This window comes from Sapajus apella, unplaced genomic scaffold, assembly GCF_009761245.1.
Source record: "Sapajus apella isolate SASKATOON/1434 unplaced genomic scaffold, GSC_monkey_1.0 scaffold4, whole genome shotgun sequence".
NCBI lineage: Eukaryota > Metazoa > Chordata > Mammalia > Primates > Cebidae > Sapajus > Sapajus apella.
The window spans coordinates 28,469,686-28,486,421 of NW_022436944.1; the positions used below are offsets into that span (position 1 = coordinate 28,469,686).

Here is a 16,736-nt window from a genome sequence, read left to right on the forward strand (position 1 = left end):
CTGGTCATTCCTTACTTTTCTCTGACTTACTGAGGTTTTATTATAACTGCTGAGTTTTACGGCTATACCTTGTTGATCTTTATTCACCCCTTCCTGTCTAACTCCTCCCCTCTACCCAATGGGCAATATTATACAATGTAGGTAGTTCAATCAGTCAATGCAGATTTGAATAACTGATCTTAAAAATCAGACACTAATTGGAAAAATATTTTATATCAGTATATATAACCTTACTAATAGGTTGATTCCTGAAAGGTAAATTCTGTAAACCAAATCATACTTTTATCCTTAGAAAATGTGGTCTAGATTCACACTTGCAAATGCTATAAACTTTCTTAAAAGTCACACATTTAGAAAGATAGAAACTGTATTTTCTAATTAAGAAATAGTCAAAATTATTTTGAAATGAAGCAAGTACAATACCATAAAACATGTTTTCTTTGGTCTATAGCCAAGCAAGTAGAAGACAAGCCCTCAAGGTTGCATGCCTCTTGAAAAATGGGAATTTCCTGCATTTTCTCTATATTAAGTATAATAATGAAACCTTTGACTATATGACCAGATGTATATTTCCTCTATTTCAAATTTCCTTTCCTTAAACACAGACAGAATTGCTAGTGAGGTTAGGAAAGTTCCTAACGAAGACAGGAGCATATAAGATAATGGGTGCTTAATAATGCACTATGGCTCATTCATCCATTTGTCTGTGTGTTCATTTTCTTCATTCATTCATTCATCAATTATTTATTAAGTGTCAACTATGCAAAGACAGTGTTGTAGATGCTGGGAATACATTAATGAACAAAACACAAATAAACCCTGCCCTCATGGAGCTTACATTCTAGTTCCTCAAAACAGATCTCCAGCTAAAATGTAAGTATTCAAATTTAAGAGGAAAGCTTTTTTGAAGGCTCCATTAGTCAGATGCCCAGGGAATGAAGGTTACAATAAGTACTTAACATGGGCTAATCTGTTTACTTTCGTCAAAATTAAGACCAACATCCTGGTTAGTATACCAATTCCCTTGAATTTTAATTTATACTTCACTTCTAATTTTCCTTAATTTTCACTAACATTTCTGACAAGTTCTAGTTCCTTGAAGAGAGGAAAAAAGAGATAATCCTTTTTCAACTTCTAACCTAATTGGTGATCAATAGGCCCTAATCAAGTGATGGTCTTCATAACAGCAATTATTTGTCATAAAAGAATCTATCTCAAAATTAAAGGACTGTTTGCCACTCCTGCCTCTTGTGACTTAATCGCTGACCAGGGATGCCAGTACTCGAAATAGTTTGTTGATCTATTTTGCTTCGTATCTTAACTTCTTCCCTTTTTAATGTCCCATTAACTGGACTTGGACTCCTGCTTGCTAATCAGCATTACTATGTGCTAAAGGTTATCATTACAAACTAGATTTTCCCTTTGGCAGAGGTGAGAGCTAATTTTTACTTGGCATTGCTGTCGCGCAGTTACTGTTAATGTGTTCTAGACCCTTTTTCCTCTAAGCTCTGAATTCTTGCCTATGCCTAACTTACTCTCTCTAACCAAAATCCAGGGTCAGGATCAGGTATCACGGGTAATTTGAATTCTTCTAAATTTAACATGGCCAGCTGCAACTGTTGCCAGGCTCAGTGATCCTCCATCTTTTCTTGGGCTTCTTCTCCCTCTTCATGTCACAGCCAATGGCAGTATTTTTCACTCTCACCTGCAGAACTCTTTCCACCAGCACCACCCTCCTTCACTCTAGCTGACAGGACATCACAATAAATTAAGAAATCTTCAAGTATGCCATAGAGTAATAAAGGATGCAAAGTTTGGAATTAGAATACCAATTTTGCTCCACACAGGATATATAAAGATCCAAACAAATTAAAGAAAATATCACTCTGTGTATGATTTCTGCATTTTCATTTATATATTTATTCAACAAATATTTCTTGAGTGCTTACTAAGTTCCAGGGAATGCCATATATATAGTTGGTTTTATTTTGGTGGGAATACACCAACACTGCTTCAAAGCAGGGGTGGTAAATCTCCGATCTACAGGTCACATTCCATCTCCAGCTTAATTTTGTCTGGCTCAAAGAGAAGGTATCAAGAAATGAAAACACAACAGACCTTTAGAAGTCTTTAGAAGCAGTAAGAGAGACACAATTCTATGAAGAGAGGATGGTGTCCCTCTCCTTTACCACTGTGTATAACTCTCATTGTCTCTACTTCATTCTGCCTCCTTTCCTTAAGTGGCCATCAACAGGGCACTAGGATATATATTATTTACTAAATGTATTGAATTATGTTCCCAATTTTAATTTAAATGGCAGACCAACTGAACTTTTTTTTCCTGAAACAAACTTTTTGCTGCTTTTTGAGGGGGAGAAGTAGGGACAGGGGGAAGTAGACCTACAGTCCTTTAAATTTCTTTCAGAGATTCTCCACTCATTCACTCAGTTTCTCCACTCAGTGACTTGGTTAACTGAAATTCCATCTTGGCAATCATAAATATTGCATTTAAAAAAAATCAAACAATAAACATTGTACTTTAAGGATCTACACAAAAAATACAATCAAGTTCATAAGACATAAGTGTAAGTAAACAAGAAATAAATATTTCATGGAGAAAGTAAATAAAAATCTATCCAAATAATTATTTCAACAACAACAAAAAAAGAAATAGAAATGCACTCAAAAGAAAAGTGTTAACATTTATCATGTTTTATACACTGAAAATAAAAATTTTCCACTCCTATGGCCAGTCTTCAAGCAGATTTTATCACAAAATTATAGTTTCCATTTTACAATTTCTCTCTTTAGTAGTTACTATGAACTATAAATTAACCAAACACTTAATTTTCCCAGAAATTAAATATCTTCCTAAAAATGCTATATAATCCCCATTACATAATATCACAGTAATCTTTGCTTTACCACACAAAAAAACTATGATTAATAATTATAACTTTTTCTTTATTTGTCATCTTTCTACAGAAACGATCAGTAGTTAGCCTTACCAGGAAATTATACACATTATGAATACAAGTTTTAATAGACTACTGATTAGACTGTCATGTTGCAAGTATTTCTAGAACATGATATCACAAATTAAGTCATTAATTCCAAAACAATGGTTTATTAACAAAAAAGTACAAAGAAGCACAAATGGATATCCTATTTCCCATTGTAGTCCATCTATCTATCTCCCTATCAGTCCATGAGATGGCTTTTTAGAGCTGTAAGAATGGGTAAAATACTTCTCCTGTGTCTAATGGCCCCTAATAACTATCCAAATCCAAATAACTGTGTATTTAAGTTATACAGACCAATTTTTAAACAATGTTTAAATCTACTGTTATAAAAGCATCTCCCCTTGCAATACACCACCTACCTAAACTGAACATCAGCGCCAACATCCACAAATCATATATCATATCACTAGTATGTTTGTCTTGAAATCAGTTTATAAATGAAAACTTAGGTGTATCAAAAATGATATTCATAAGGATGTACTAAAAACATTCAAGTCAAAACATCTTGTTAACTGAACTAAAGTGAAGCACATGGAAACATTCAATTTATTATTGTGCTTTTTGCATTGATTTTAAATCAAAGCTACTCACACATCAAATCTTATTGCTATTACTTCAGTTTCTTCAAGAAATGATTCATTTTTCAAGTTATTTCAACAAATGTAAGGTTGTTCCATACTCCTCTTTCTACAGGCCTCAAGTACTTCTCTGAATCATGGTAAACTCTAATACTTTGTGATTTCTCTCACAGTGCTCCTTAAAATAATAACACAGATGGGGAGATTTAGCAAATAATAACCAATTTGCTCTTTCTGCTATGGCTCCTCAAGACAGAACATGTGGTTTTACTCTCTGATGGTCCTGAAGGCCTTGTGTAGAATTTATTAGGTTATACGTGTTTCTGAGTGGTTAAGTTCCAGCTTTTTGGTTTGTGGAGGGAGCCAGGTCAGAGCTTAGTTACCACTATACTCCTCACCTAGAAGTATTCTTATCAAGAACATGAGTTCAGTGTTAAACTAGGCTTTAGTAACAAAAGGGTGCTATAGCAGTGCATACATTTTTTGGGGAGCTGGAAAATTCAGATGACCACTCACTAAACATAAAATCATCATTCCACAAAGATTTTATTCACATTAAACTTGCACAGTAGCAAAAAAAAAAAAAAAATCAAAACATAAAACTAAGCCACATATCAAAGAACAATATACAATAGAGATTTGAATTTCTCAATAGCATTAGAAGGTATTTCCATAAATAACATTTACAATTCTAATGTTAGGACTTTCAAGGTGTCTGAAGCTTCACAGTGCTAGAATTGATTTTTATCAGAACACATGCAAAAATGTGCAACATAATAATTCATATTAATGACACACAAAAAAAGCACGCCAGTTATTTGTCATTCCAGCACGGCCATGCCACTCTATGTTCTAAAAACAAACAACCCCCCAAATCCGGGTCCCATTCATTCTTCAATTATGCCTTTAGTCACTCTGCTTTATTATATTCAAACAGTCACTGTTAGTGCTCTTCACCACGACTTTCAGGTTGACGTCACTCCCTGCCTGCTGGCTGTCAGGACTGGGGGACGCCCCTCTCCCAGACTCACCTTCTTCCGGATGTCTTCATCATTTGCTCCGAGAGAGGCATAGAGCTTGAATGCAGCCTGGCGGAGTTCATGAGCATGTTTTAAATCATGATCAAGCTATGGGGGAAAAAAGGATACGTTCCAACTCAATCCATTAATTAAACTTTCAATAACATTAACTGAGTTGAAGAAAAAAAAAGTTAACAACTTTTAGATTTTAGTGAATTTCCCAGTCATTAACTACATTTCCCAGTTATTTTTGGATTCTGTTCACATAGAACTGAGACCTTGTAGTGTCTGTATCAATGTGGCCTAAAATGCACACAGTATGCTTTTATCTAAAAGTGAACACTACACTTGACACTGATATATGAAAAACCATTGTGAATCTCTGACTCCTAAAAATTCAGTGTTCCTAAATGGTAGCTTTAGTGGCACTAATGCTTGCTTGCAGGAGCTCTTTGAAATGTTCTCCTCAAAAAGAACGCACACCTAGACTTCTCTAGCCCCAGACTACAGCTGATATAGCCTGAGTGATACTGCAACAATGTCTTTAGGAGGTTTTCCTTAATTTTCTCAAACATTAAGAGTAGAGCTGGCCTAATTTGGGCATTTTAAAAGCATTTAGAAACAGGGAACCCATTGTGAAAACCCTTAACAAACCATATACTATGGTTTTTTTTTCTTTCAAGAATATTATCAAAATTATCAGCATGAAGCAATTAATGCTATCTTTATACATGCATAACTGGCTAATTATCAGCTCTTCTATAAACTTGATCTATCACCAAAATACTGTAAAATAAAAACAGAAGCTTATTTTCAGGATACTTTCAATGACTATCATCAAGTAACTATACAAAGTCTACCAATAATGTAATCATCCAAATGAGTACCACTTTTCCCAAAGTTACTTTCAAAAGGTTCACTCATCCAGTAATGCAGGTGTTATTCATAACATTCTGAGACTCCTTTGTGAAACTTTCTAAAGAGCTAACTGGTATTATTAGCTAGAAAACACCAACAGTGGTACAGCTTGATCAACGATGAGAATTTTAGTTGTCACTGACTGTGTGTGAAGATGGAGAAATCCAGTGGGGTAATATAATGTGGGTAACAAAAAACTCCACAAAAAGCAAAAGACAATATATATATTTTACAAATATATATATAATTTGGGGTGGCTCTCTGGAGGCAATTCTTAACAGTTCCAAAACTTCTGTTCAAAGCAGACGCTGATGAATTATAGGAAGAACTTCCTAATACAGAACACTCATTTGGTAAGTTCTGAAAGTATCTGCTCTTAAAGTCTTAACTACATTCTAGTCATAAATTAAGATATGATAATACTGACTTGAACTAATGTATCATGAAAATCACAAATTTATTAATGTGAAATTTTCTCTTTATGGGTCTAGTGTCCATACTTTTGGGGTCAGAAACCTTTGGATAATGCATCATCAAAAATAAAGTTGACAAAACAAACTATTACTCAAGTTTGGTATAAGGAAGTCTTTTTTTTTTTTTTTTTTGAGACAGTGTATCGCTCTGTCACCCAGGATGGAGTACAGTGGCACGATCTTGGCTCACTGCAAACTCCACCTCCCAGTTTAAGTAGTTCTCTGCCTCAGCCTCCCGAGTAGCTGGAGTTACGGGCATGTGCGACCATGTCCGGCTAATTCTTGTATTTTTAGTAGAGACAGGGTTTCACCGTCTTGGCCAGGCTGGTCTTGAACTCCTGACCTTGTAATCCACCCATCTTGGCCTCCCAAAAGTGCTGGGATTCCAGACATGAGCTACCACGCCTGGCCAAGGAAATCATTTTTAAGGATTATTGTTGTTACAGTTTTACTCTGATGGAAATGAAATGGAAAAACTAACAGAAGGGATAATCTACGTATTAGTTAAATGATTTGCATATGCATAGGCTACATGTTCATAAAACAATGGTTCCTTACTCTCATGGCCATTAAAACATTTTATTTGCCTTCCTGGGATGGTTGACTCAGAGTGTTCATGAGGCAGTAGTTAAAAGTTGCTCATGTATTTTTGTATTAATAATACAGTGTCAGTGTGAACAAATGACCAGAAGGAAAACAGACAAGGCAACTGGTTAAATGTATGTAATCCATCACTTCTACTGAAAAAAACACCACTACTGAAAGAAGGGCAGACACATAAGATTAATACCCAGAGGGTAGAGTACATACTAATGGAAATACCAATGAAGGTTATTTTATGCCCTTCTTAACACAGAGTAAAGATATTCCCTTAATAGTTTGCTTTATTTTCAATGTTAAAGGCCAAATGAACAACTGCCTACCAGATGAGGCTTTCTGAAACTCAAAAGCATGAGGGAGAAGTCAAAAGGAAAACAGTTACCATTGGAACCACTGGCATGAAAAATATAGTTACATTCATGAAACAGTACTGGCTACTAATTAAGAGGTAATGCTTTCTCTACCATGACTTCCTTGAATAATTTTTCTCTTATAGAATGTTCCTCTCCTATGCTTAGAGAAATGGATATGGCAAACAGGCTGGATGCAACAAGTCAAAGGAAATATCTACCTATTCTAAGGAACTTAGGTTTTCAGGAAAAGCACAATTTGGCCCCTGATGTTCCCATATTTGAGATTAAATGATATTTTAGCCTGTCACATATGGGCCCAAAGCACAGTATGAAACTGGAAAAAAGAGAAGATAGGGAATAGTAACAAAACAGAAAGACTGTGGCAAAAAGTAACATGGGACAACTTAGTCTCCTGTAACAAAAGATTACTCCTGACCTAAAGAATAAGAATAAAACAACAGAGGATTCTGTGACCATGAATAAGATTATACAGTTATGTCAATACCTAGCTTGGAGAATCAACTACTTTTGACGTTTAGTTGGGAGTTAGGATGCAATTTTCTCTTTTTTTTTTTAAGAGACATGGTCTTGCTATGCTGCTGGGCTGGAGTGCAGTGGCTATTCACAGGCATGATCCCACTACTGATCAGCATGGGAGTTTTGACCTGCTGCGTTTCCGACCTGGGCCGGATCACCCCTCCTTAGGCAACCTGGTGGTTCCCCGCTCCCGGGAGGTCACCATATTGATGTCGAACTTAGTGTGGACGCCTGATTGACATAGGCCAGAACTCCTCGGCTGATCCTCCCACCCCAGCCTCCCGAGTAGCTGGGACTACAGGTACATCCCACCATGCCCAGCAGGATGTAATTTTCTTTACTGCTTATCTGCTCAGTAAAAACTTTCTCACAATAAACATTATTCAACTTGGATTCAAAAACTCACAAAGCAATATTATCTACGTTAGCAAAGATAAAAGATCCTTTATTTAAAAGGGCTTTGAGCTGTAGTTATCAATTGGTTCAAAATTGTGAACAGTAAGAAAAACTTTATAAAAATCTCCTTTGAGCTGCTAAGAAAGGAAGAGAACATACCCTTTTAATATCAGTGATGGCACTCACAGAGCTGGGATACTTGAAATAATCAGCAAGCATAGCAATGAGGTGATCCGTTATGCTAGCGATTCTCTGTAGCTCAACATCTGGTTCAATCAGATAGGCAAGTGTCTCGGCTCCTTCAACTCTCTCCTCTAGCAATCTCTCCTTACTGCACATTCGAACCAAACAAGGTAATGTCTGAAAGGTAGTGAGATTATTTGCTTTTTGGTACAGGTAAAAGCTTAAGCATATAGTGACTGAATCAACTCAATAACTTTTATCAGGAGTAATGTTTGTGATCAAGTATTTCCTTTACTGACTTCCAGAGAATAAAATATTTTTTAAAATGCAAAAACAAGCAAAATTCAGTACCAATTAATCATTTGTACTGGTACACTAAACTCTATTCACACATCAAAGTATATTAATACAAATTCTAATTAGGCTTTTGGGGCTGATAAGACAAGTTTTATTGTACAGCTTTGTAAAAGACATTTAAGAATCCCTAACAAATCATGTGTGATGGTTCTGCTCCATCTATCTTCTGATTTACCTAAAAGAGATCCAGCAATTTAATCACAAACGATTTTGCCTTAGAAAAAGTATGCTATATTTTCATTAGTGAGTAATATGGTTTATGTTTTAGAGATTCATATCACAGTTGCCAAAACAAAATACAGCTTTAAAACTGCAGTGATCGGCTGGGTGCAGTCGCTCACACCTGTAATCCCAGCACTTTGGGAGGCCGAGGCGGACAGATCACAAGGTCAGAAGATTGACACCATCCTGGCCAACATGGTGAAACCCCATCTCTACTAAAAATACAAAAAAATTAGCTGAGTGTGGTGGCACACACTTGTAGTCCTAGCTACTCAGGAGGCTGAGGCAGGAGAATTGCTTGAACCCAGGAGGTGGAGACAGCAGTAAGCCAAGATCACGCCTCTGCACTACAGCCTTGGTGACAGTGCAAGACTCCGTCTCAAAAAACAAACAAACAAAAAAAACCCTGCAGTGATCTTACCATTACTCATATTCCACCAGTTCTACTATAATGCAAGTGAAATGTACCATTCACAGGTGCTAGGTTTTTCCAAGAGCTTGCTGGAATTAGCAGTGGTATCTACTAGTCCAATTTTACTTCTGAGATCCTTCAAAAATCTTGGCACTGGTTTTGGTAACTTATCTACGTTAGGTTCTCAATAAAAATATTCCAGACGTTTACTGTGTCTAAGCCTGATGAATTCACTTGAAAGGACAATGTGGAAGTAGGAACTGAAATGTTACAATTATAGAAAGTGTTCCTCAAATACTGCAGGTAACTAACTGTGCTTTGCTCTTTTACATACAATAAGTTCCTATTATATATTTTACCATAGAGTTTGGCACTTTATTGTTCACTACTGATTTCCTGTTAGGCTAGTAGAAGCTTTACACTTCAACCCTAGGTTTCCAAGGAGAAGGCCCTATTCTTTTTTCCCTAACATTACTAGTTACTAACATTTATTGATACCATAAATTCATGAATTATTTAATTTAATGCTCATGACTACCACGTGAAGAATTATCTATTAACATTTTGCCAATGCAAAAAAGAGGAAGGTTAGAGAATTAAAGAAACCAAGATAATTGTCATGGAAGTCCATGGCACCCTATGGAGAGTTGTTTACTTAGGGGGTCCTCAGATCTCATTAAATTAATTCTCTTCCCCAAAGACTACAGCAAATATTAATTTTCTTCATGCTCTTTTATCCTTGGGATCACCTTTTGAACAATGATAATGTGAGATCTCATATCTAAAAAGACATGTTCAATTTATTTATACTTAATTTTTATAGCTAATAAGACATTTTAATGTATTTAACACATTTTTTTCCTCACAATAACCTTGTGGCATAGATGAGCAGGAATTATTGTTTTAGTTTTCAAAATCCACAGTCCGAGGCATCAAAAGAATAAAGGATGTCCAGCCAGTCCGTGGTGGGAGTGCTAAAACCAGAATGCAGGTTTTAGGACTTTTAGGACTGGTCTTTTTTCTAGGTTTTTCAAAGTTCGAGTGGCATTTGACATATCACAATGAAAATTCTTGTTTTCATGTGTTACCTACTTATTCTCTCTCAGCATGTCTTTTGATTATCAGCTATGAGAGTGATATAAAGTCTTTTTCTGCAAAAGTGGTAAATTGTCTGCCTCTAAAACTGTAATACAAATTTAATGACAAGAATGAAATATATTTCTATTTCACCTGAATTGTACACATTTTTACAATTTCCACATCCTCCTAATTACCATAAAATGAAAAGGCTGTGACAATAAGACAATTATTTCATGTTGATTTTCAAAACACATCTAAAATCAATTTTTAAAAACTATATGACATCCACTGAAAAGAAAGCATGGTCTTTTAATATTATTCTATGTCATGCACACATACAATAATGACAAATGTGTAAAATGAAATATAAGTATCGATACTGATATTTAACACATAACTGAATAATTTTTACATTTTAAAGATAATTAACTAGCTTACCTTTAATACAATACAGTTATCATCTGTCCGAATTGCTCCAGCTCTACACATGTAAGTTAAACTGGAATAAGACAGCAGAAAATAAGTTTTTGCTTGGGGTTTAAAGCTTTAAATGAAAAATTACTTGTCTTTAAGATTTCATAAAAAAAATTAAAACCAAATAATATCACTTATCTTGAGGGAGAAGATTTTGACAAGGAGGTTCAGTTAATTTAACCATCAAAGATAACTGACAAATACAGATGGTAAGTCAGATATTTAAAAAACCAAAACCCAAACCAAAACCAAAACCTACCAAATAGTTTTAAAAATAAATAACCTAATGAGTGGATACATTTTGAAGCTAGGTGTTGGGCCCATTCATACTTTAGAATTTTCCATAATAAAAAGGGAAAAATGTTCAAAGTAAAACATAAGATTAACATATTATCTCAGTTTAAATGAAGTTAAGCTGGAGTATTCTAACTCCAAATGCAGTAGAAGTATCACAGAAGAGGCATTTAACCTCTAACACAACTACCCATCAGAAATGAAAAATTGAGAGGTTAACAGCAGTGGCTTTGGGAATGAGTCAATAATTTGGTTCTACGGAAAAATAACTTATCATAATTATAAGCTGCCTTTGAATAAGAATATAATTAATTTGTATTCCCTAGGCAGCCACTGAACATTAAGCACTTCAGATACATAAATTAATAAATTTCCTTTTGATTACATTCCTTTAGCAAGATAGGGAAAAAAATAACATCTCATGTTTGGCTTCTACAGAAAGTTATAAACAAATAGGTAAAATTATTTTACTTATACTGCAGAGGGCTGAAATATTTGTAGCTGTTATTATCTTGAGGCTTGTTACCATATTGTTTTTCTGAAACCATTTACTTGAGGATATTACTTTACTGACAGAGGCAAATGCTCAGTTTTAAAGACAAAAAGCAAGCAAACAAAAAATACAAATAAACAAAAACCAAACAATTATGATACATGAATAATTGAAAGAAAATTCAAAATTCTCACCAAAATATTAGAACCACAGCTTCTTAAATACTTAGCATAGGCCCCTACACAAGTGCTCCACACATCCATTCATATATTGATAATTACAGAACATGCACTGAATGCTCATATGAGCCAGAAATTCTGCTAATAAAAACTTTGTGGCCAGGTGCAGTAGCTGATGCCTGTAATCCCAGCACTTTGGGAGGCCGAGATGGGTGGATCACAAGGTCAGGAGTTTGAGACCAGCCTGACCGACATGGTGAAACCCTGTCTCTACTAAAAATACAAAAATTAGCCAGGCGTGGTAGCGTGTACCTGTAATCCCAGCTATTCAGGAGGCTGAGGCAGGAGACTTGCTTGAACCTGGGAGGTGGAGGTTGCAGTGAGCTGAGATCGGGCCACTGCACTCTAGCCTGGGCAACAGAGCAAGACTCCATCTCAAAATAATAATAATAATAATAATAACTTTGCATAAATATCTTACAAACCATCACAATTTTATGAGAATTTTGTGTGTGTGTTTTTTTTTTCCTTGAAAGATGGGGAAGCCACATTCTCTGAAATCATCCCTTGGTTATCAACTTCAATAAATTCTTACTCCGTATTTCTGTATCTTTGTATTTACCTGGCTTAATACTTAGCATAGTATAGCTGGTTTAATCTAATCTAATTCAGTATTATTTCAACTGAAGTACAACAACAGTAGCTTGAGGATGTAATAAAGTAATTTTCTGAAGACCATCTCAGATATTATACGAGAGTTCCTGTTTTGCATACTACTAGTAATAAGCTGAGTCTAAAAAACTCATATCCATTTAAGAAAATGTGGAACAGCTCCATGACTTTCAAATTTCAAACTCCCCAAATAAAATGGGGATTGGGAGCAAGCAAATTTGGCTGTCCAAAAATACTCTAAGATATTGATAAACACTTTTTCTTCCCACATTGTCCTGATTTTTACCATTTTGCTGATGTGAGCTGCATCTCAATAGGCTTATCCCTCTGTAACATCTTCACAAAAATCTGTGGTAACAATTCTCCATCAACCAAAACTAGAAATAAAACAAACAATCATTAAGGAAATTCTTTAAATCTACAAAGTTCATCAATTAAATCATGTAGGTGCCACTGAAAGATCCAGCCTACCATTTACCAGGGTCATCGATACCTGGGGGTTTTCAAAAGCTAAAACTGAGAAACATTTCAGTGCTTGCATTCGAACCTGTAAAAATAAATGAACAAACAAACAAAAAATGTGTTTATTTTAATTTTGCAAATGCAAATTTTAATGTCTCAGAATCTAAACTCTTCTAAAAAAATTATGTAAATCTGCTTAAAATAATAACAGGCCTCAAAGAAATAACTATAACACCAGTATATCTGAAGAGTACAGTAAGTTAAAATTAATTATAAAAGTTAAAATTAATTTTGAAGTAACAGAAAAAAAAAAAAACCAATGAGGAAGTAGCAATTTAAATTTAACCAGATAAATCCCCAAAGTTAAAAGAGCACTGTACAAAATACAGTTGGTAAGATAAAAAGAACAAGAGAACTTAGTATCAATTAATTACCAAGTGACTTTCAAGGCAATAAATAAATAAATAAACTATTCTTATGCATGGGATGGAGAAAGGGAACAGAAGGAGAGGAAACAATGTTATAATAAATTTGAGATGCACTAAACTAACTTTGAAAACACCCATGAATTGTGCTACTATTCCTCAAAACTAGGTTACTGGTTTGGGACAATACCAAGGGTCCAATCTCTTAACCATATATAATATGCTTTACAATTTTCAGAAGCTCCTAAGTGATCTGTTATTTTTTATTCTTTTCAGCTTTTACTAACCTCATCTTCATTTCTAAGCCTAAGTCTACACATGATGTTTTAATGTGGAACATGAGGTTGACAAGCACTCACCAGATAGGTAGCTGGGGTATGAAGATGCCCTGCCCCTCATCTAGGCAATGCTCTGCAGCACTAGTATATATTAGTGCACAGGAGGAACACAGACTATATTAATGGCACTTTGGCAATATACCAAACCTTGGCAGAAAGTAATGTCACCAGACTAGTCCCCTTTCCACAACCTGTAGGTTTTTCAAATCATAATAGTAAATAAGGAAGTCTAGTGCAGAAAAGATAGGAGAAATGGAAGAGCTGGGGGAATTCATGAAGCCAAAGGAGGTGAAGTAAAGGAACAATAAATAGCCACCCAAACAACTGTTTCTTGATGTGCAAGGGCTGACTGGTTTAGCCTCTGCATAGCACAGGACAGAGGAAGTAGCTCTCAGTACATGTTTCTTTCCCCTGCCTCCAGCTAGTTTGAAGTTAGCTTCACTCACCATTTCTATCCTTATGAGCTCTTTACCAAGATTAAACTAGATAGCTGAGTTAAGGAAAACACACACATTAGCAGGTCCTACCTGAAATAAATTTAAAGACTAAAAGAGTAGAAGGGAGTCACTGCAAGAGGACAGAAGACAAACATGACTGCTTCCCTGCTCTGCAAGAAACTCCTACAATACCCAACTGTAATGTGACACAATAAGGACTATGTCCCAACTTTGGCTACAACTTGTAGATGGACAACAATGAATGGCCAAGGTTTTAACTCAACACCTGGTACTATATTACGACCCTGCATACTTTTATATATAAAAGACAATAAAGTAAATTTAAATAAGTCTGAAAACACCTTACTTTTTAACTCAAAATACAAAACATAACACATTTTAAATGTTGATGTTTGTGTGGGTATATGCTAAGTCTGAGACACTGCGGCTAAATAAAGGTCTCAAATATAAAATCCAAAGTCTTTCTTGATATAGAAACCCACTGCTTCTATACTTCAAGGCATTATGGCACTGGTACCTACCCAAAAAAGATTTGAAATCTATTTAATTGGTGCAAATTAGTAAGAACTCATGGTATAACCATATACTAAAAAAATAGAGATGCAAGGGCAGTTTTTTTTCTGTTTTAAAGAATATTCTAAAGCCTATAACATTTTACTTATAAAATACTACTTTTGATCACAATTATCAAAGAAGCAATAAAAATATGTGGGTCTCTTTCTAGAAATCACAAACAAGGTATAAAAATCTGGCCACAATTTTTAACATCTTACTTTGTAGGACAGTGAGGTTAGTAGGTGAGCAATATTCTGAACTGCACCATGATTAAATAAAATTGTTTGATGATCTGGCCCCTGTAAGAAAAGAGAATACAATAACACATTAAGAATAGTAACGATTCATTCCAATAAAACTACATTCACTATAGTACAGAATCCTGTTACTCTTGCTTAAATAAACACCTTCAAAAAGCAGGGTAGACACTGTTTTTGGTCCTGCAAGGGGCTACCATATCTTAACTCATTCCAGTTCTAGAAATGCTACCTCTTCACTTCCTAAAATACCGAAGTGGGCACAGAAGCTATACTGGCACAAGTCCTCTGCAATTATTAAATAGAACACTACCACAGCAATAGAGCCACGATGAATTCTGCATTTCATGTGCACATTATTGCCTTATGCCCATAGAAAACAGTGGCAGAGTCATTCTTACAACTTAGAAATGATAAGCTAGTCAGGAGGAACTCTAAAAATGATTTGTAAAAGGAACTGGACCACGGACTAACCTACCTTAACACATCAGAGAGGTCTGGATAATGCTATAGTGGGAAACACAACTCTCCGTAAATGAGAAGTGAACGATGTGTTTTTGTTTCCATATTTCTATCTGATTTCTTTTTTAAAAAGTATTGGTTTGGCCGGGCACAGTGGCTCAAGCCTGTAATGGCAACACTTTGGGAAGCTGAGGCGGGTGGATCACGAGGTCAGGAGTTCAAGACCAGTTTGGTCAGTATGTTGAAACCCCGACTCTACTAATAATACAAAAATTAGCCAGATGTGGTGGCGCACACGTGTAGTCCCAGCTACTCAGGAGGCTGAGGCAGGAGAATAGTCCGCAACCGGAAGGCAGAGTTTGCAGTGAGCTGAGATCATGCCACTGCACTCCAGCCTGGGTGTCAGAGTAAGACTCCGTCTGAAAAACAAACAAACAAGCCCTTTTGGCTCTCTGAGCAGCACCATGGCGGTTGGCAAGAATAAGCGCCTTATGAAAGGCGGCAAAAAGGGAGCCAAGAAGAAAGTGGTTGATCCATTTTCTAAGAAAGATTGGTATGATGTGAAAGCATCCGCTATGTTCAATATAAGAAATACTGGAAAGACGCTAGTCACCAGGACCCAAGGAACCAAAATTGCATCTGATGGCCTCAAGGGTCGAGTGTTTGAAGTTAGTCTTGCTGATTTGCAGAATGATGAAGTTGCATTTAGGAAATTCAAGCTAATTACTGAAGATGTTCAGGGCAAAAACTGCCTGACTAACTTCCATGGCATGGATCTTACCCGTGACAAAATGTGCTCCATGGTCAAAATATGGCAGACAATGATTGAAGCTCATGTTGATGTCAAGACTACCGATGGTTGCTTGCTTCGTCTGTTCTGTGTTGGTTTTACCAAAAAAACCATCAATCAGATACGGAAGACCTCTTATGCTCAGCACCAACAGGTCCGCCAAATCCGGAAGAAGACGATGGAAATCATGACCCGAGAGGTGCAGGCAAATGACTTGAAAGAAGTGGTCAATAAACTGATTCCAGACAGCATTGGAAAAGACATAGAAAAGGCTTGCCAATCTATTTATCCTCTCCATGATGTCTTCGTTAGAAAAGTAAAAATGCTGAAGGAGCCCAAGTTTGAATTGGGAAAACTCATGGAGCTTCATGGTGAAGGCAGTAGTTCTGGAAAAGCCACTGGGGATGAGACAGGTGCTAATGTTGAACGAGCTGATGGATATGAACCACCAGTCCAAGAATCTGTTTAAAGTTCAGACTTATAATAGTGGCAAATAAAAAGTCTTATTTGTGAAAAACAAACAAACAAACAAAAAAGTATTGGTTCAGCCAGGCACGGTGGCTCCTGCTTGTAATCCCAGCACTTTGGGAGGCTGAGGTGGGCAGATCATGAGGTCAGGAGATCAAGACTATCCTGGCCAACATGGTGAAACCCCGTCTCTACTAAAAATACAAAAATTAGCTGGGCGTGGCGGTGTGCGCCTATAGTCCCAGCTACTCAGGAGGC

The 16,736-nt window shown here is 36.0% G+C and overlaps 1 protein-coding gene and 1 pseudogene across 6 annotated transcripts in view; one reads left to right on the top strand and one right to left on the bottom strand.

The window, feature by feature from the left end:
• The window catches only part of ARMC8 (armadillo repeat containing 8), a 113,216-nt gene that overhangs the window by 49,957 nt on the left and 46,523 nt on the right, over nucleotides 1-16,736 (bottom strand). For 4 of the 5 annotated variants that reach the window (XM_032265310.1, XM_032265320.1, XM_032265333.1 and 1 more), the window contains 6 exons: nucleotides 14,720-14,800; nucleotides 12,735-12,810; nucleotides 12,550-12,640; nucleotides 10,590-10,650; nucleotides 8,057-8,257; nucleotides 4,633-4,728 (listed from right to left, as the gene is read on the bottom strand). In XM_032265310.1, coding sequence (XP_032121201.1) covers nucleotides 4,633-4,728; nucleotides 8,057-8,257; nucleotides 10,590-10,650; nucleotides 12,550-12,640; nucleotides 12,735-12,810; nucleotides 14,720-14,800 — 606 coding nt within the window. The remainder of the gene's footprint in view (nucleotides 1-4,632; nucleotides 4,729-8,056; nucleotides 8,258-10,589; nucleotides 10,651-12,549; nucleotides 12,641-12,734; nucleotides 12,811-14,719; nucleotides 14,801-16,736) is intronic. The other variant, XM_032265339.1, reaches the window with a different exon arrangement.
• On the top strand, nucleotides 15,659-16,618 carry LOC116541315 (annotated as a pseudogene). Its single transcript, XR_004264787.1, has 2 exons — nucleotides 15,659-16,510; nucleotides 16,608-16,618. The product of XR_004264787.1 is annotated as a 40S ribosomal protein S3a pseudogene (transcript).